Below are 21,768 nucleotides of genomic sequence, written 5' to 3' on the forward strand. Positions count from 1 at the left end.
TCCCTTACGAATTTTTATGGAGAATCTACCAGAGTCACCATTTTCGGATTCTGCATTGATATCATCGCTATGCAACATTTCTTCTTCTCATGCGGATATGCAACAAAATTCTCATGACTTAGATGGTCTCACTCCAAATCAATTGGTGTTGTTACTCCATGATAGTAATCTTCGTGGAGAAGTCATGTATCAACTCATCAAGGTATATGAAATGTTTCAAATGCTTTTTTTTATATACATTTTTATTTATTCATTTGTATACATTTGATGTCCGTGTTAGTTTTTCTATATATGTGCTTGTTATGCATTTTTGAGATATGAAGGCAAAGGAATTTATAGATCTGTGATTGTTTTTATATGCTATTTTTAAAAGACCATTAAATTTCACATTGGATGAATTTTTGCTATTCGTTTGTAGAAATCACTCATATGATTATTTTTCTCGTGTTATATATTATTAGATATATCATATGTACCAAAATGGGCATATACAAGCCCTAATTAAGTGGTTCGCAAGCTAGCCTAAGGGTAAGCATTTCAATTTTTCTAAAAAGAGAAATTTATTTAATTTTGTCCATAATAAAAATTAGGAATGTCATTTCTATAACTAGACAGATTATTAATGCAATTCTTGAGTAACATGAATACAATCAACTAAATTTTTCAACAAAAAAAAAAATACTTTTATTGTTGTAGGATGATGAGTACAAGTACTTTTGTGAATTTTAAGATATACAAGTAAAATTATAAAATTATTTATCAATATGAGGGAAATTCCCATTTGATTGCAAAAATTAACTTTATTTATCAATGGAATAGGACTTCAATTTTCTCAATTTTAGGCTTCAATAACTTTATTAAAAAACTTCATTGACAATCATTAAAAAGTTTTGAAGCTTTGAAATCAAAGTGATTTTTCGCGAAATTGTTATTTATTCCGGTTGAGTTGTTCCCGCAAACTATTGATCCTTTGGAGTTTGTATCAAAATTTTAATTAGAGAGTTGGTTTTCATTGAAATTTCATATTGAAACTTGACGAGGAAGAAATAAATAAATTGTATACAATGAAATACACATGACATACATAGTAAATTCAACAACAAATAAAATACATACAACAACATAATTGTATATAAGTTATGTTGTATGTTTTAATCAAATCTGTACACAACAAAATTTGTACGCAAGTTGTACGTAAGTTAACCAAATTCTATACAATAAAAAATGTATGTAAATCATATGTTTTGACCGAATTTGTATGAATTTTGTTAAAAAGATGCTCAATACTCTTTGAAACCCCTAAAACTCACTAAGCCTGATAAAGACTATCCATCCAATTTCTATACCTATAGAAGAAAAAAAAAACCCTTTTTTTGTTTGGCGTTATAGGTTAGTCTAATCCACCAGGTTAGTGGACTAGCTGAATTGAAGTAAAAACATCCAACTAGTGAGTTGTTTTAGACTGATTTAAGGACTAATCGAGATTGGGGTACATCGGCCCCAAGGATCCCCCCAACACAAAACCAAGCACCCAGTAAATATAAATTATCTAACCTTAAATCAGCTATCATAAGCTCAAGAAAAGAACATTTTGATTTTTTTTTTCATATAACTTAAATAATTGAGTGAAAATTAAATCACTTCTCTGGCCAAGCTACCTTGATCAAAAGTATTTTTTTTTTAATTGAAGAAAGAGCTTATTCTAGAGAATTGACGTGTTTGGTCAAGCTGTTAGGTAAAAAATAAATATTATTGAGTAGAATCAAACTATTTTTTGAAAGCTAAAAAAAACATTTTCCAAAACCTTAGTAAAACACAAATTGCTTATAGTGCTTGTAGTTGTTAGATTCTGAGTTGGTGACTTTTGTTATATATTTTAGAAGCGAGATACATGCGAAGATCTAGCTCCATTGCTGTGGAACACCTTCAATGTAGTTTACATGCTTTTGCTGGTATACCTCTTTTAATTTTCGCAGATTTATATTCTGTTGTATAATCTTAAATTGGATTTTTTTTAGAGTTTATGCTAGAATTTTTTGACCTCTAGACTAAATGTTTAAAATGTTACAGAGAGAAAATGTTCGATACCATACATGTTAAATTATGTGATCATCTAATTTAAAAGTTTAAATGATTAGAAAGAATACATTCATAGTTACTTAATTATATCTTCAACATATTTTGAAAAGAACACGTTTTTTTCTCTCAAAAGTCCACGATGGTGGCTTGTGGGGGTTTAGGCATTGTCCCCAACTTGTAAATTAAAGAAGAAAACAAGTATATGGAGGGGGACATAGACCATATACTCCTGAACAAGAAAAAAGATGAGGTAAACCATCTCTTTGCTCATATTTGACAAAAATATCAGCTTAAAGAGCATGACATTTTTCCTAGGATAATTACCACATATACACGTGGATGCTATGTACAGAGACAGTATCAATATATAACTATTCCTTTGTTTAAACCTGAAGTTAGGAATTCCTTGTTGATCCAAACTCAACAAAGCCCAGATAGAAGCAGGTAGCAAACTAACATTTTTTATTATGAGATTCTAATTAGTAGATTCTCCTACTAGGGGTGACAATTGGATGGGTTGGGTTTAATTTGGATGTGTCCTGATGGGTTAAGACAACAATGGGGTCAAGACCCAATCCAATCCAAATTTGCTTGAGTGAAAGGATTGGGTCAAAATGGGTTAGGTCATGGGTTATATAACGGGTCAAGACTCAAACCAACCCAATTTTACTAAGCTTAATTATTTTATTTGTTTTTTTTTAACTATTTAGTACCTAATAAAATTATCTTTTTTCTTTATTATGCCTATATATAACATATCAGATTGAAAAAAAATTAAAAAAATATTTTGACAAGATTGCTCATGAGCCAATTCAGGTTACATATCAACCCAATTTTTAATGGATTGAGCTAATGAATAGGCAGGTCAATAATTCCCCCAAACTTAAACGGGTTGGGCGAGTTGAACGGGTGGATTTTCATTTTGCCACCCCTATGAGCTACCATATTGCCCTCTCTCTGTAAGTATGCACAAAAAATATTTTTTTTCCCACTGGAAAACTTGGTTTAGCCTTGATGTAGATCGTTTAGTTTATCCTGGTTGTTCTCTATCAGAGGTTAGGTCCCCAATCACACCGCTGTTTCTAATGATTCCACCTCCTCCTGGACTACCTGGATTACCTGCTTAGCTATTTCAATACTGCTACAGAGTTCGTGCCATCCAAGAGGAGTATTAAAGATAGGAAAAAGATTGTTGATGAACATATGCATTGTCTTGGTCACCTGTTTAATAATAAAGTTAGCAGACATCTTAGTATTATCAAATCTAGCACTACATCTGTTCTGTAAGTTTTGGTACTAAAATTGTACAATCTTATTCATCCATAGAGATACATATTTATAGTATAGAAAACTGACTAACTAGCTATCAGATCCCTTGATTCTGGCAGATTTGAGAATCAAGGGATGATTTTATTGATCTAATATCCTAACCTATTCAATAGCAAATCATATATGATTTTATAAGATCAATTTAAATCCTATAAAATCATATCTGATCACACTTTAGATATTTAAAAATCAACACTCCCCCTCAAGTTGGCATGTAAATATCTGTCATGCCTAACTTGCTTACAAGAATTTCAAAGTTTGGTTTATAGAAGCCTTTTGTGAAAATATCCGCAATTTGCTGATTTGTTATGACGAAAGGCATGTACGTTCCCTTCTTCAGTCTTCTCTTTTATGAAGTGCCTGTCCACTTCAACATGCTTTGTTCTGTCATGTTGAGCTGGATTGTGAGCAATACTTATGGCGGCTTTGTTGTCACAGCACAACTTCATTGGTAACACAAACAACTTTTTTAGTTCTTCTATCATCTTCTTGAGCCAAATCATTTCACAGATCCCATGAGCCATAGATCTGTATTCAGCTTCAACACTGCTACGAGATATAACATTCTGATTTTTACTCCTCCAAGTCACGAGATTTCCCCAGATAAAAGTACAATATCCTGATGTAGACCTCCTATCAACAGCAGACCCTGCCCAATCTGCATTTGTAAAGCTTTCAATGCCTCTATCTTGACCTTTTCTGAAAAACAATCCTTTCCCTGGTGAACTTTTAAGATATCTTAGAATCCTGTAGACCGCTTCTTGGTGCTCTTCTTTTGGAGAGTGCATAAATTGACTCACTAAGCTTACAACAAAAGCTATATCAGGTCGCGTGTGTGATAAGTAGATCAACTTCCCCACTAGTCTCTGATATTGACTTTGGTCAACTGCATTTCCTTCTTTGTTTCAAAATTTAATAATCGGATAATAGGTGTTTCAGTTGGACGACAACCACTCATGCCTGTCTCTTTTAGAAGATTTAGTATATACTTCCTTTGTGACACCATAATGCCTTCTTTTGATCTTGGTACTTCCATGCCAAGAAAATATTTCAACTGATGTCACGCCCCGAGCCTACACCCTGGGCGGGACCGGTACTCGAAGACCATTGCTGGCCCTCAAGCAAACCCTTGGCCTGGCTTTCTTAACTCAGCGGAAACCTAACTCAACAGAAAAACTTCATGCAACAAAAGGTCATAAGACAACTTAACTGATAAAATCTGGCCAAAAAGGCAACTTGAATCTCAAAATAGAATATTTATATATATACAGAGATGAGAGACTCAATACTAACTGACTGACTGCCTGACTGTCTATGAAGCCTTTATAATACTGAGATGGATGTTGGGACAGACCCCGCAGTCCTCTGAAATGCAAGGAGGCTCACCACTGACTCTGGAGTGCTCAGCTGGATTAACGGCGTGCTGGATGCTGATCCTGGGTATCTGCGTCTGCATCATAATAAGATGCAGGCCAACTGGCATCAGTACATGGAATGTACGAGTATGCGAGCTGGACAGCTAAACAACAACTTAAGCTTGAAAGGGATACAAAAGAGAACTTACCTTGGCTCTGTTCAACTCATGAATAACTGAACTCAATATAAAGCAATAAGACATATGCAATATTTATAAAGCTTGCAAAACTATTTAAAACATGACATCAAAAATCATATTTATAATATCATGAAAATACCATGCTTCCTTTCAAAGTCTACTTGTGCAATGCATGAATGAAGTCCCATACCCCCATCCATACTAAGCAGAACCCCTCGAGGAACCATGCAATTTTTCCTGTGGGAGTTTCTCTAACCGATAGCCACCACTACATGCTTAAGTAGTGATATAACGTTTTACCTCACGTTGCCCAAGGACCATCCTATACCTTGCCGTGATATAAGACCTTACTTTAACTTTAACTTAGTGGATCTACTAGCTTAACTTTACGTGATCATCTAAAAAGTATGACCCGTCAAATCTCATGTTTGGCTACATGGTTCTATGGGGGCTGTGAGTTCTTTGAACGCTCCCCCAATTCGGTGCTCAAGACTACTCCCAAAAATACTTTAGCTCATAAGTGTTTTAAACACATCTTTCTTTAGTTGAGATAATTACTCAAAACTTAGCCCAAAGGCTCTTGAAAACTCTTTCTAAAAAGAACATATCAAAACCATATTTTAATATGATCATTGATGACTCGGGAAAGTCATACTGCATAAACATTGATGGTATATCTAGGGACCATACTGTTTAAACATTGATGACATACTCAATTTGTCATACTAATCATGTTTTAGAAACTCTTTCGCAAAACTCATCTTTTCTCAAAAAGAGTTAGTACTCAAACTGCTCAAAACTCTTTTGGAAATCTCAGTTTCCTCTCATCTTAAATGTGAAAACATTTATAAACTTCTTTGGGAATACTTAGTTCCCTAATAACTTTTGAGAAATGCACTTGACTCTTACTCTTGGCTTAACTTGAAACTCTATACTCTTTACTTAACTTGAAACTCTATGCTCTTTACTCAACTTGAAACTCTATGCTCTTTACTCAACTTGAAACTTGAGCCTTAAAATGAAGTTAAAACCTTCAATGAAGACTCTTGAAAACTTTGAAGACTTGCTTTGACTTACTTCTTAACTTCTAAGCTTGGCTCTAACTTCACTTGACTTCTAACTTCACTTGACTTTGATCCTAACTCGCCTTGAATTGGATTATGGATTCAAGGTCTATGATCACATGTTTATTGATGAGTTCTTGACGTTTAGACGTACTTTGGAGTGTTGAAAACAATTATAAAAAATAGGTACATTACCAAGGAACATGTATGAAAAAGTGGGAAATTAATGGGAAAACTTGGCGTCCTTGGCGCTCTGAGAGGCGCGGGACGCCAGCCCTCAAACTTCAGAGGGGCCTGCTGGGCGCTCTGAGAGACGTGCCACCCCAAGGGCTGGACTTCAAAGTCCCTTTTGGGGCGCGCTGGCTGGCGCGACGCCCCAGCCCTTTTCCCCGAAAACTCGACTTTTCTCCTTCATTTTTCCAACTCTAAACCTCCTTAACTTCAATGGATCCAGCCCCATAAACTTAGAATCATAAACCCCTCAACATACAATAGATTTCAACTCACTAACACAACCGGAAACATGTCCCAAATCAACAAGAAACTTCAACAACAAAACCACAACTTCAACAACCACAACCACAAACTTTAACAACACAATCAATCTTTTCTCGGAATTTAAAACGAGTTTGGCGTGTGGGGGAATGAACCAACCCAACACTATGAACTCACATACCTTAAATAGGGATCACCCCCGACGAAATTCACGATGATCTCCTTGCTTGTTCTTCTCTTTCTCCTCTTCTTCTCCTCTTCACTCACAAACCCTTACTCTCACTCTTTTAAAAAGGGAAAGACTGATCTAAAAATCAGTCTAAATCCCTAATATAACCAAAAGAAATGGTTAGGAAAAAGACCAAACTACCCTTAAAATTTCGGACTAAAATGCCCTACCAACAGCCCACTTCCAAAGGGCATAACTCACTCATACGAACTCGGAATCGAGCAAACTCGGCGGCGTTGGAAAGATCATTCCAAGGGATTCGCAAACATAGCTGTAAATACACCTAACTCATACTGAGATAGGAGTTATGACTGTTCAAAGTTGGCCAAAAACTCATTTTTTTCCATACTTAGCTTAATTTCCAGATTTTTAATTCTTTCCAAAAAAATGACTATTTCCAATTCTAAGCTTCTTCATAGCTATTTCAAATTGCCGGATGTTACAACTGACCTAAATCTTTGATCTCGAATTCCGAGGCCAACTGTGCCTTTAAATTCTTCATTTCGGGCAAGTCATCTCCTGTAAGTATAATATCAGGATAGTTGTCTTTCCCTCAAGAGAGTGTTGAATGAACATGGTGTGATCTGCTTGCCCTTGAGTGTACCCTTGTTTTTTTACAAACTGAGTAAATCTCTCAAACCAAGCTCTTGGAGATTGTCTGAGCCCGTAGAGAGATTTCTTTAGCTTGCACACTCTAGTTCCATACTTTTCTTCAAATCCGGAGGAGGATCCATGTAGACTTCTTCTTCGAGTTTTCCATTCAAGAATGCATTCTTCACATCNTTGCTCATCTCCTTTGTGGACGTAGGTCGATTGACCGAACCACGTTAAATCTGTCTCTTTTGGTGTGTTTCTCGTTTGTCTTCTTACTCATGGTCTTTCGAGGTTTGCTTTGCTAGCTTCCGCGTTACACCTGCTTATTTCGGTCCTAACAACATCTTAGTATTATCAAATCTAGCACTACATCTGTTCTTCCAAATTATTTTCTATCTAATTATAGTAGGCAAACATTGTACGGAAGTTTTGTGAATCTTATTCTTGGTTTTAGTAAGACATAAAATATTGTCTAATGTTGCCAAATTTAATAGGGATGCCACAACTCGAACAAAAGTAAGACCAAACTTGATTAGCAATCTGACTCTTACCAAAGAAATGCATAGTAGTTTCCTCTACATGAGTATTGCAGCAAGAACACATTGAGGGGTGTGAGAGCAACATCTGTATGAATTTTATTTTCCAGCATTCTAAGCATAACGGGACGATATCTTGAAAGGAATTTTTTTTGTGCCAAATGATAGAAGAGGTGCCACACACAGCTTTTACAAGAAAAAACACTTGTAGAATCAACAATCCAAACAAAGGAATAACCATTGTCTGATTTTTCTTTCTTTCTTGTTATGTTCTTCCTTATGAGCTTTAACTTGACGTCCATTGCTTTGTTTCTGCCTTGGATCTTGCAATAAAGACAATAACTTGGTACCTTTTCATACTCTATGTCTAGCCACTTACCATCTTCAGACCCATCCAATCTATGAAACCCGATCTTGGTTTAAGTTGATCTATTTTGACCTTAACTTTAGCAACATTACCACGAGACTTAGAATATGTGGCTTGATCAGGTGCAATGGCCACTCCCACATCACTTACCAATTTAGAGATGATATGCCACTTTGAATAGATGCCATGGTAATTGATGGACTAGATTAATCCACACAGGGACTATAGATGTTTCGTCATCCGGTTTGAAATCCGCAATCCACTTGAGTATTTTCACAGGGGAATCATCAATGTCCACAAATTATTTAAAGAGAACATGGTTATAGTCCACCTCATTAGTGAAATCTAAGTAGACATGTCGATAATCAAAGAAAGCAATCTTCAAATACCCAATCAACTGAAATTGTCTAATAAAGACTCTCCTAATCTCATCCATTGTAGGCTTAACTCTATAGAACTTTCCATAAGAGTAAATTTGCATTCTTGTGCTATATTAATAAAGTAATTCTCGGCAGAAAAGTAGACCACAGGTTTACCTAAGTGAGTTCCATGCTGAATATCAACTTGCTGTGTTTTGTCATAGAGGTTGGATAGTTTGGCTTGAATCGCTTCTGTGAATGTTGGTTTAGAAACCGACTGTTCATTTCCTCTATTATCCGATGGATTGGTTTGTTTCCCATCCTGATTTGCAGGCTTCATTTGTGTGCCATAGCTGTCTTGATTTTGTGAGGTATTGTTTTAGTTGTCGATGTTTTGAGACAACTCTTGATGTTGTTAATAGACAATACTTCCTTTTTTTCCGTCTGATTTCTGTATTTTCCTATTGAAATTGGAGGATACTTTGGGTTGATTTTGAGGGAGTCGTGTTTTGGGATTGTTTGCACGCTTGTGTGAGTCATAATTCCCCTTCGAATTGTTGTCGGTATTGGGTTCTCCAGTAGAAATTGAAAGATGAGGGGTGTGATTTGTGAATAACAGGTGTTGTGGTTGAGAATGGGTTGCTGTCAAGTTTCCGTTGGGTGCAGCAGGTGGACCGGGGGTTAGGGTTCCCCTGTTTGCATAGTTACCTTTGGTGTGTAGAGTTTTAGAGAGAAGTGAGAGCAAAGTTGTTTTAGAGAGAGAAGTTCCTAGCAGCAAAAGTTTCTGGATGAAAGAACGCGTTTTGATGTGCAAGAAGTTGTGAATGCGTAATAATGTTTGTCTTAAGAATTTCAGGAGGTCATATCAGTGTATTGGAAGTTGTCACCCCCAACGCTATCTATGAAGGAGTCAACTCGAGTGTGTAATGCTCTTGCTTTGTTTCAGGTCAGTAATATCCCATTAAACAGTGTACTTTCCCTTGTTGGTTTACAAGGTGCAAAACAGTTATTCTGGAAACTATTTCAAGCAAATGCTACGTTGAAAAAGGGCAGTTGTATAGAACCTTTAAACGAAATAGTGCTTTTTCAATTCTCTCAAATTGGAATCTTTACTAAACCGATATTTCATGTTATGTTATATTTATATGTTCTCTATAACAATCATTCTCTATAATAACATTTCACTATAACAATCATGTTTCTAGCATGAACCAATATTAAATACCTAGAACTGCATATTAACTTCAGTAAGTGGATCAGTATATGTGAGCTATTTTCTTAGAAAAGGTAAAAGAGTTGATTTCAATATCAATATCAACGTAATGCCATACAACTAAAAGAGGAAATTATTTATGAGTAATACCACTGATAAGTGTATGAACAACATATAATTCTCTAAGACTAACATACTCGGTGAACATGATTTTTCAATTGTAATTAGTTTTTCAACAAGCTTCTGTTGAGATGAGGCAGTCATGAAATGAAGTTTTGATATTGTGTTATTACTTATTTCTTGACACCACTTTTCCGCCACTTTGTTATATGTATCCACCTTATTCCTTTATGGATATATTCTATAGGTTATGGCCAAAAATCCAGAAACAAGAAAGGAGCTTATAGAAGGTAAGTCAGTTCATGAAATGATAAAATTGAAATGACTAGTAAGAGTGAATCAAGTTTTTGTACGAATATGGAAAGATTCAGGTGACTAGGTTTCACAGTCAGTGGAAGAACAAATTCTTTCCACTTCAGTCCTCTTTTTCATGTCTTCAGTCTTTCAAAAAGATAAATTCGATTTCATTATCATTTTTGCGGTGAGAATGCAGATCATGCGCCTGCAAGTTCTTTTCGATGGAAATATGTCCTTTTAATGCTCTAGTTTACCTCAAACTCTAACTTTGTGCCTATAAGAAATGTTTTTACTGTTGTGTGAGAAACAGTTAACTCTTCTAGTAATTTCATTTTGCAGCTAAAATACCATGTTATTTCTACCCATTTCTCAAGCCTAGTGGAGACGACAAGCCTTTGGAGTATTTGAGGCTCACCAGCTTGGGTGTTCTCGGTGCCCTAGCAAAGGTATCCATCCATTTGAACAAATATACACACACTCTCTTCACTGTTGTCACTACATTCATTTCATGGATTTAGTTTTTCCAGTTTTCTTCAAGATTGAATGTGTTCAGTTATTATACTTTGTTGTTTACATATGCCACAGAATCTCATAAAGTGGGGTTTGGGGAGGGTAGAGTAAATACATACCATACCTCTACCTCAGAGGTGAGGTAGAGAGGTTGTTTCCGCTAGACCCTTGGCTCAAGATAAAAACAGTCTAGAAACGTGATGGAAGTACAAGAGACAATAGGTAGTAACAATAATGACAAATAGTAGCAGAACAGTACTAAAACAAAATAATACTATAATCAAACTATATGAAACCATAAATAGCAAAAGAAACAGAAGAACACGTAATTTGACCACTGATCATACATTTGTAGAATTATTCAAATTTTTGGAAGTGCCTACTTCATGATTCTGATATTTTGTTTGTTGGTGCAGTTTGATGATCCATATGGACCAAAGGTCCTTCATTTTTTCCTGGAAACGGAAGTGGTTCCTTCGTGCCTGGAGTGCATTGATCTATGCGATGAACTGTCAAGGAAGGTTAGCCTGCTATGTAATGATTTTAGGCTTAGAAGTTATGAGTTTCTTTTATCTACGTTCTTCAGAGTGGTTCTAAGGTACACAGAATGATGTATTTTGGTTTTATTGTTAATTACCTGAATAAACATGTATTTCGAATGACCATTTGGAATACGGGAATAAAGTTCAATAGTTTATGGGACTAAGCCAAATTTTAATAAGAGACATTTAAAATATAAAGAAGTAAACATAGGAATAAGTCAACGACATTCAATATCTATTGTATATACATAAAACATAATTTTGATCTTCCTTCTGCACCCCTGACTCTACCCTGCATGCATCTAAACCACATGTAATATGTTCGTAACTCCTGATTTTCCATTCTGTTTTATAAATAGTGTTTCTGAATGACTTTTCTGGTTTATGGTGATATGTTGTTTCTTGGATCATATGAAATGAATGTTGTACATCCACACAGGTTGCAACTCTCATAGTTATGAAAATTCTGATGCAAGAGAAGGGAATGTCCTATTGTTGTGCTACGCCTGAACGCTTCTACTCGATAGTACAGGTCTTGTACCGAGTGGTACAGAAACTTACTGAAAAACCTTGTTTGCTGCATCTAATGTATGTGATACAATGTTTTCTTAGTCTTTCAGAAGTATTCAAGTTCATCGGGTAAACATTCTCATCCTTACTGCTCAAGTTTTATGTATAATCGTGATTTTCTTAATAAGTAACATATATCTCTCTCTTGGATTTATTGTTTGATCAACCTTCACAATGCAGGCCATCTGAGGCATTCATACGCCAAGTTCCTCCTCAGCTATTTGACAACACCTTTAAGGACATTCTTCGTGTGAGTTCATCTGCTCTTCTTAGAAGACCTTAAATTTGATAGATCTTTTCAACTACTTTCACAACTTCATGTGTATGATTGTAAACTTTTGTATATTCTTTGTAGGATGACCACGAAACGGCATGGATGTTGCAGGTGCTACATTCCAATGTTTATGGACGTCTATTTCCCCCTGAATGAAGACGGTATCAACTATGAAGAATATTGCAATGCAGAACACAACAATTTCAAAGATTAAGGGAAAGAAGTGAACTTGTTTTGTAGGAAAAAACAATAAACAATGACCTGAGTAACTTTTAAGTTAACTTTTCAACTGTTGAAACTGATACTTTTGCTCTGTTGTGTGCTGAATTGTGCCTTTATGTTCAGCTGGAATTAAGTTATATGTACTTGTTTTTTTTAGTATACCATTTGGTGTTTGAGTGAATTGTTTTCTTGTTTTCTTTTTTTATATATTTATTTTTGATAGGTAAAGGGGTTTTGGTTTTATTTTGTTAGAGTCGGTTAAAGTCCCACGGACCACGGTGGTTAGGGAATGGACGGGTAATTTGCTATATGGACTTGGACCGTCCTTCCCTCGTAAGGTAACTTTTGGGGTTGAATTGAGAGAATAATCTCCCCTACATAAAACTCTTTAAGAACCGGATTGTTGATGTTATTGTGTGGTGGCAAGAGAAGAAAATATTTTCTATTTTGTAAAAATTCAAAACATCTCTTCCAAGAAAGGATTAACTAAATAGGGAAGATATTTGAAACCTTTTCACCAAGAAAGATCTAATTATGATAGATAATAAGGGCAAACCCTAACAAATCTCCCATTTGGCCTGAATTTTTTATCAAAATAATCTTGATCTATCTTTTTTCACACAATTTTCATATATCAAATATGTTACTTACCATGGTTAAAAGTTGACCTAAGCTAAAAATGGAGTCATGTGTGTTAAAAATAAACACTCGTTAATAATATTGGAGTTGTATATTAAAAGTGAGTAGGATTAAAAGTGAAGCTCACGAGTTTTTCTTATTATTATTCAAAAGTGGGTTTTATTAATAAAAAAAATAGAAAATATATGGTCAAGACCCAAAAGAGGCCCAAACCTGAGAAATGAAACAACAAAATTAAATAACAAAGCAGTGAAACCCATTTGGACATTGAATCCCCAAAAAGGTCAGCTGACTTTACTCAAATCTCCAGATGAAGCTTCATCTTCTCTGATGGAAAGCCGGCCAATTGATCGCCCTCACCGCATCCACTAGACCAGCTGAAATCTTCAACGCATCCAAGTTCAGAGTGAAATCACTTATACATCAAAAGCTCTTACTGACGCCATGATTCAACACTTAGGAAGACTTCTTCAACTTGATGAGTAAAAATATTAGCTGAGATAGAGCTGCAAGATAAAGACGACCTCACACAAATCACTCTATGGAAAGATTCGTTTAGACGCCCATTTCAGCTCATCATCAATTTTAGAGCATCTTCCTCCGTATCTCCGACGAAGCTAATACTACCATATATGATTTCAGATCTAAAGAGGTAGGCACCCTAATCTCAATCTTATAGCAGAAATGAACGTACTCACCACTTTATTGAGCTCTAAGAGTGATTTTAATTTCTTGTTGTTGTAATGTAATACCCTTGTCCTTAATTTGTTTCCTTGTTGTTGTTCAGGTCATGCCCTGAGTATCTGCTTGTATTATGTGCATTTGTGGTAAAGCCTCTATTTTGCATCTTTTTTTATTCTCAAATTTGGGGTTTGAATCTTTTCCAATTGAATGATGGCTTGTGCTCTTTTTGGTAACTCATGTATGTGAAAATATCTCTTTGTATCTATACCTGCAGAATGAATAGCATTGCTAGTTAAAAAATCAGCTAGTCTATACCCTTCTCTGAATGTGTGAATCACCTCCACGTTCACATGTATAGTAACAATCCAAGGAACATCCCAAACTCCATCTAGGATCTTTTTAGTAATCAATGAATCAGTTACATTAGTTAATGGTAAATAACCCTTTTGAACACAGTACTCTAGACCCAGTTTCATTGCTTTCATTTCAGCGTCGACCACTGAAGCTTCCCCTAGGAGTGGACGTGTGAAGAGTGACGACCTTTTGATCTATCAAGTTTTGAATTTTATGCTTCAAGTCGATACAATCCTCAGTATTATGCCCAGCACTTCTTGAATGGTAAGCACATTGAAGATCAAGTCTATAAAACTTGGAGTTGACATTGATGTTTTTTGGATTAATTGTATGTATAAGGCCAGCCGATTGCAATCTCTCAAAAAGTTGTGTTCGACTATCAATCAAGGGGGTGAAGACTCTAGAAGGTTTCTTCTCAAGATTTTGGCGAGAAGGGTTGTAATTATTTTGTGGAGGTACTTGACGGTAATTTGGAGGATTTTGGTGAGTTGGTGCTGGCATTTGGAAATTTGGGTATTGTGGAACTTCGTAGCTAGGAGGGATGTTTTGGTAGTGTGGGGGTGGAGTTTGGTAACTTTATTGGATATTCGAACAATTAATTGATGGAGCTTGATAATATGGATGGGTATTTTGATAATGTGGCGGTGGAGTTTGGTAAACAAGAAGTGAAATTTGGTAACTCGGTGGTGGAGTTTGGTAATTAGAGGTGGGATTTGGTAACTCAGTGGTGGAGTTTGATAAACTGATTGGGTATGACAAGCTGGATATGAATTTTGTGGAGCTTGAGGATAACCTTTGTAAGGTGAGGATTTTCTGAATAGTCTTTTTCTATCAGATGCGTAGGAAATAGAAGACACATCCTCTCTCTTCTTTTGCAATAGTCTTGAAGATTCAATTGGGGCGGCAACACGAGAAATTTTTCCAGTTTTAAGCCTGTCTTCGATAGTCTCACCTACTTTGACTATCTTAGCAAACTTTGCTCCAACGAGAAACATGATTCTATCATAATATTTGGGCTTTTGAACCCGCACAAATACTTCGACAATTTCCTTCTCAGACATAGGGGGCCGAACTCTAGCTGCCTCTTTTCTCCATCTATATGCAAATTCTCTTTAACTTTCAATTGATTTCTGCTTCATTTTTTCTAAGGAATTACGATCAGGAACGATCTCCACATTGTAGGCGAATCGTTTGATAAAGTCCTTAGATAGAGCATTCCAGCTAGGCCACAGTTTTATTTCATGAGATGTAAACCATTCCAGAGCCTCTCCACTCAGACTTCGGCTAAAAAACCGCATTAATAAAGCTTCATCTCTTCCAATTCCCATGAGCTAGTCGCAGTAGGCTCTCAGGTGCGCTAAGGGGTTCCTTGTTCCTCCGAAGACGTCGAATTTTGGCACCTTGAACCCTTTCGAGAGGTCCAAATTTGGATGAATGCATAAATCCTCATAACTCAAATCGATGACTTCAGGAATGCATTGTAACTTTTTCATAGCCCTTCAGATCTCTTCTTTCATATTCAGCTTGGCGACCTCTTACTTTGACCTCCACTCGCTATCCCTTTCCTCATAGTGATCAAGCTTAGAACATTTGGCATAGAGTTCATTGGGATTTGGAAAGTAGTCTTTTGAGGCAAGAATGGAGCAATAGAGGGATTCTGGGTATTTTGAGGGGCTTGGTAATTTTGGGGGAAATTCTGGGGGTTGGTATGCTGATTTTGGTGAAGGGGGAAGGTTTGTGGATTGTTAACATTTTGATTTTGAGGGGGAGGACAAGCTTGCGGGTTGGCATTTTGATGAGGAGGGAAGGTTTGAGGGTTGGCACCTTGAGGAGGAGGTTGCGCTTGGTAAGAGATAGAGACATGATGGGGATTTGGGGAAGTTAGGTCGATGATTGGGGGATTTTGAGCGGGGTTAGATGGTGGGTTCTGAACCTGTGCTGCGCTTAGATGAGGAAAGTGAAGTGGAGGTCTTCCATCTCCTTGAGGGTTGAAAGCGAAAATTGGATTAGGAAAATCTTGCCTTCTTTGCATTTCGATCCTCATTTTGACAATTGGTTGCATTAACTGCATAATTAATTCATTTTGATCAGCGACGGCAGGCTGAGCCACTACAACATCAGTCTGGCCAATCTCGTCATTGTTATCACCCATAGTAGCCTTTCCTTTTTGCTGGTCTTAGATCTTGTGAAATAAGGATGACTAGCCAACTTATCAACACATATCAATCTAAGTACCTGACAAAGAAAAATAACTCAAAAGATAAACGTGTTAGTCTATGTAGATGATAAATAATACAAAATATCACACATATGACCACAAACACATAAAAGTTGCTCCACTTGAAGATAAACTAGCCCATGTATATAAAAATATGACCAAATAGACAGGTATTTGTCTACTTGATTTGGGATTAGTGAATCAGAAATGTCGACTTGAGTCAAGGCTAAGTCGATTGTATCTTTCATTGTCGTACTTCTAATTTTTGATTGAGATGTAGCTCTAATTTCTTTGCAAGAGTTGGAAAAGGAAGAATTTTTTTTTCTCAAAATGGGGACTGAACCTCGAAAGGCTGCGCCTACGTATCTCATTCTTGAGAATTCAGGTCCTACGTAGTTCGACCCTTGAATCTCTTTCGATTTTAGACGGTGAATCTTTTTCTGATATGAGAATGTAAGATTTGAAAAATGAAGTTCGAATTTTGTTGGGAAACTAAAGATTTGAAGAGTATTTAGACGCACTTTTGATAATGACTTGATATTTATGCTTAAGGGTTTCTAGAAAATTTCCAAAAAGAGTAGGCTTGAACATATCCAACTAAAACAACATAGTCACACAAGCAGTTATAACACATAAAGAGTTATTGTGCGTTCTAAACAGATATGTGACCCTTTTGAGCCAAGGGTAGGCCTAACAATTTGAAAGATGTATAATGTCATTTGAAATATTTTATTGCCCCTGAAACCCAAATTTATACAAGCTTTGTGAATAAACTAAATGGGGATATATAATAGGAGAAATGCGATACAAAATAATCAGTCTCACGCAGGGGTACAATCCTAAACTATGTTTCAAAAGAAAATCCTTCGTTCTTATTTTTTGTCATCTCTGGATGTCCACACTTTTGTTTGCATTGATAACTTGATCCTTCTTTGACTCGAACAAACTCTTAAACTCCCAACCTTAAGAGACAATGTTTTGTCAAATGACGTATACATCCTTTAAAATTTAAACACATAAGCATGATTGTTTTTATTGACCAATGGGCCAATAAACATAAAGGTGGGCTTCTAATGGGCCCAACACGTCTTAGGTATTGGGTCAACTTAGTTCAAAATGCGCTAAATTAAAGATTTGGTTTTGCTCTACGCTAGTTGACGAAGAGTGGCTTTTGAAAGACCGGGAACCCAAGTGGACAACTTAGGCTGGAACTCACGACAACCATTGGACACATGACATACCAATAAATTGTCGATCCTTCCGGAAAAAGGGTTGAGTATAAAAAATCTGGCTACGATTATGCAGAAACTATCCTCAATATACTATACATACAATAGGAAATACCATGAAATGCAATGACAGTTATAGCAATTTAAACACATTAAGCACAAATAAACAATTCAACAATTAATAACAATTAATCAAATAAGTCAAATCTTATGGTTAGAACTTAATTAAGTCCCCAGTAGAGTCGTCATTTCTCTTTTACTCGAAATATATAAATAAAAGAAAAATGACTAAGTTTTCAATAAATCGATTAAACTTATGATTTAAGAGAAATCGAATTTCCAAAAGAAACATAGTCGCCACTTAATTTTTTGGTAAAGATCAAGAAAAAACTTAAGGTTTTCAAAAGACTTAAACAAATAAAATCAATTGAAAAAAGGTTCAAGTTCAATGTACATTCCGAGAAGGTGTTAGGCCCTCGGAATGTCCGCTAACTTGCGATTGACCGACAATTTGACTAAAATAACTTTGACTATTTTTAGAAAAAATGATTTAACATAAATACAATTTCCAATATCCGATTAATAGTTGAATAAAGAACTATTTTTATTTTTTAAGAAAAGAGGACCTTTATAGAAACATTTGACTTGAATTACAAATGACTAGAACTTTAAGAAAATTGCACTAATTAAAAATTATTTGAATCGTTTTAAAAATAATGACTTGATCCAACTTGGTCAATAAAAACACAAAAATTATTTGTAATTAATTGAAGAATAAATAAAAAAGTTTTGACTAAAGATTATCAATAATAATACAAGAGTTGATGAAAAAAAATGAAGCTTTGTTAAAGTAAACAATCATAAAAATATAGTTCGTCTTTTGGGAAATTTAATTAAAGTAAACCAAATTAAATAAAAGGGTTAGAATTAATAAACAAATAACAATAAGCAAATAATGATAAGGAAGGAAGAAATAATTCCAAACTTGAACCTTTGGCCCAAATTCAAAGTCTTGGGCTTGGCCCAAACTTGTCCTAAACTCTAAATAAAATGTTGCATGATTTGGGCCCTTTTTTAGCCTATCTTTGTTACAAAATCTATCCAATTAGTCCCCTTTGGACTGCTGTAGCGTTTTAGCTTTTCTAGCCATTTTTGCCCCCTGTATCACACTGTATACAATAGTGTATATCGACATGTATAGCACCCCTTTTTCTGCATTATTTGCTTCCAATTGCCTTGTTTCAGCTTCCCTTTTGTTCGGATCGATGGGGTTGACTCAAATGAATCCAACTCGAAGAAATGCAAGGATGGAGTCCAAAGTGAACTCGAATCGGTGTCACATGCGAATAAAATAAACAATATAAATTAGTTCATCTAAACTAGTCATATCAAAGTAAGAAAAATATTAAGTCGATAGGCATAACAAAACAAAAAAAAGGACAAGTTTTTATCTCTACTATTGAGCCGACAAGATTATTCAAAATATTGATCATGTGAACACTAATTTAATCCCCACTAGAATGTAATCAAATGTGCATTCAAGCAAGATGTCAAGACTAACATCTAAAGGGAATTTAAACAATATTAATATTAGAGAGGGAATGGGACCATAATTAATTACTATCTTAGACATTGGGAAGATAAGACAAACTTAAATCATTAGCAACAACTAGTATGAATAAATACTACCATTATGCATCTCTTTCTGGACAACGACTAGTAGACTAATTTCAACTTAAGACTAAAACTAACTCTACCATGTAATTCTAAGAAAATTGGTATAGGCTTAATGAAATATGCAGCCATGAGTAATATAGGTCCGTAATTCATATAGCTAAGAAATAAGATTTTTTTTTCATGAACTAGAGAAAGAGCAAATTTCATATCCAATTCTACTGTTGACTCAAAAGAAAAATTAAGTCACAAGTAACTATATCTTAATCAAGAAAACCTATGCTTAAACAGTAGAAGAAATAGACCTATTAAGTTCTACACATCAAACCAACAATACTCCAGTGAACACAAGATTTAAGATCGGTAAGCAAATAACATTATGATTTAGCTAAACAAAAACAAACTAAGAGAGAAAACTTTTGAGAACATACAAAATATTCGCTTATATTGCTTATCCAAACAAAAATATAAGCAAATCTCAGTCAAAAAATTTTAGGAGCAGCAAAACGAACACCTAAGGTCACACAGAAATAGAACTGTAATGAAAATAATTCAACCCATCTCAAAGTGGAATTCAACGACACAATATGATAAATTTAAACTACTAAACAAGATATGACGGTGAATGAACGTAAAGAGGCATAAAATTATCTTTTGTCGGGTAGCCAACTGAGATGACGAGTTGGACAACGACTACACCACAAGAGAGCTCTGACCAAATTCTGAAAAGCTCTGAAGGATTCAAACTCGAGTAAAAGAAGCAAAAAAATTCTATGTTCTAGAGGATAAATCCTTTTTCCTTTTGATGAAATTTCCTCATTTTTTGAGTAGTAAATTCGTGTCTAAAAAGAATCCTTCCTTAACGTTAAAGGAAGAAGAGTATATATAGGAGGAGAAAAGAAACGATTTAGGGGGGAAATCGGGAGGGATTTTCGGCTGAACCTTTATTTGAAATTTGAAAATCCTCTGGATAAGGTTGCCAACTCTAATCTGGTACAACTCTTCAACGGAAACAAGAGGGGAGACGTTCAATTTGAAGAGCAAGGACGAAGGAGGTGTAAGATTTTGACACCTAAGGGCTCTCCAACATTCTTTGTACGAACGATAAGAAGGGTGAGGGAGAGGGACGTACGCTAGCTGGGCTGCTGGTTTCTGGGTCGCGATGGGCTGCTGCTCGCTATCTGGGCTTCGATTTGCTGGACTGGAGCGCCCTTTTATGCTGCTGGAATTTATCTCGCAAAGAAGAAGAAGAGCGATGTACAGGGGTCAAGGGTACTGCTTGGGTTGTTGTACGTACGTTGTTGTTTTTTGTATGTATTGTTGGGTGGAATGGGCTGGGTTTGGGAATTAGGAGTGGGTTGCTGAAGGTAATGGACCTGAAAATTTGTGGGAAAAGAGCTGATGTTGAGTTTTAAAATTGGTCCAAGTTAGAAGTCAAAAGATGGGTTAGATTTGCAATTGGAGAGATGGTCATAGGAACTTTAATTTAGCCATATAGAGTTAATAATTTAGCCAAATTGGGTTTAGTTGGTGATTTGGCTAAAAATTAAATAAGACGAATTGATATAAATTAATTAATGAGCTTCTTAATCTTAATGAAATAAAACAATCGACTTAATTATAAACTAATTGATTCAAAATGTAAACTATTATATAACTAAACTAATTAGTAAGATATTTAAACAAAACATAATCTTTTGAGATGATTTTTGAATATTCATAAAATATATACAAAATATTATAGACTATATCGATTAATTTAAAAATTATAAAAATGACAAAATGACTTGGAAAATATTTTAAATTTTATAAAGTTAATTATTTCAAATCGTTTGGAATTTAAGAAGCTCGACGAATAATCTATATTGTGGATGTCCAAAATTGGGTGTCAACACTCCTGCCTTTAATTTGTATATTTCACCTATAAGGTCAGATTCACTCTTTGACTAGATATTATTTGCAGCTACTTACCACTGAGCGGGAGAAAATCAGACGATTTGTCAAAGGTTTGAACGTGGGACTTTAGTTAGCAGCACTGCAGATGGTGTCTTCTAATAAAACTTTTTAGGAAGTGGTAGAGCATGTAAGGAGTGTGAAGGAGGTGATAGTTTCAATGAATCCTTCTCTAAGGGGTTGATCCTCAAGTATACTCTCAAAACCTCTATTTAGACAACGATGCAGATTTCATCTGAGGGTTCGTCAAAGGTCAGCCAACAATCATCAACTTAAAAGGTTACTCTGTATTTTTAATTTCAACATATTGACTTACATTGGATAAGGTTTCCTATGAGTGTGGTCAAGTGGTGCCCCAAATTCATACATGGTAACTAGGTAGTTCAGCAACAGGCTTCTCGAGCCTTAGTTCCAACAGGTAGGAGAGGTGGCTCGTATGGTAGATATGATCCTCAATTTGGATGGGGTGGTTACACAATAGATAGAGATGGTATCCATCATATTCGAGATGATGGTCAGGCTAACAATACTTAGTCCAGTTGAGGCAATTCTTAGGCAGGAGGTCAGACTCACTTCTATGTTTTTTTTTCGGGTACACATGAGGCAAAAGTGTCTGATGTAATGACCACATGTATTATTCTAGTCTATGATCGAATGGATAC

The 21,768-nt window shown here is 35.5% G+C and overlaps 1 protein-coding gene across 1 annotated transcript; it reads left to right on the forward strand.

Moving 5' to 3' along the window:
* The first annotated feature begins 16 nt into the window (after positions 1-16).
* LOC125876429 (cell differentiation protein rcd1-like) lies at positions 17-12,499 on the forward strand. Its single transcript, XM_049557611.1, has 9 exons — positions 17-202; positions 1,881-1,952; positions 9,464-9,553; positions 10,188-10,230; positions 10,577-10,683; positions 11,164-11,268; positions 11,729-11,928; positions 12,040-12,109; positions 12,215-12,499. Exons 1-9 carry the CDS (start codon positions 17-19, stop codon positions 12,287-12,289), a joined length of 948 nt encoding a protein of 315 aa, XP_049413568.1. The 3' UTR covers positions 12,290-12,499.
* The last annotated feature ends 9,269 nt before the right edge of the window (positions 12,500-21,768 follow it).

Source organism: Solanum stenotomum, chromosome 9 (assembly GCF_019186545.1).
Source record: "Solanum stenotomum isolate F172 chromosome 9, ASM1918654v1, whole genome shotgun sequence".
NCBI classification, from domain to species: domain Eukaryota; kingdom Viridiplantae; phylum Streptophyta; class Magnoliopsida; order Solanales; family Solanaceae; genus Solanum; species Solanum stenotomum.

Bases quoted from the DNA above. Each gene is read 5' to 3' on its own strand.
- LOC125876429 (XM_049557611.1), top strand. From the start codon at position 17: ATGGAGAATCTACCAGAGTCACCATTTTCGGATTCTGCATTGATATCA. The intron at 203-1,880 runs GTATATGAAATG...TATATATTTTAG, and splicing joins TCATGTATCAACTCATCAAG to AAGCGAGATACATGCGAAGA. The intron at 11,269-11,728 runs GTTAGCCTGCTA...ACATCCACACAG, and splicing joins GCGATGAACTGTCAAGGAAG to GTTGCAACTCTCATAGTTAT.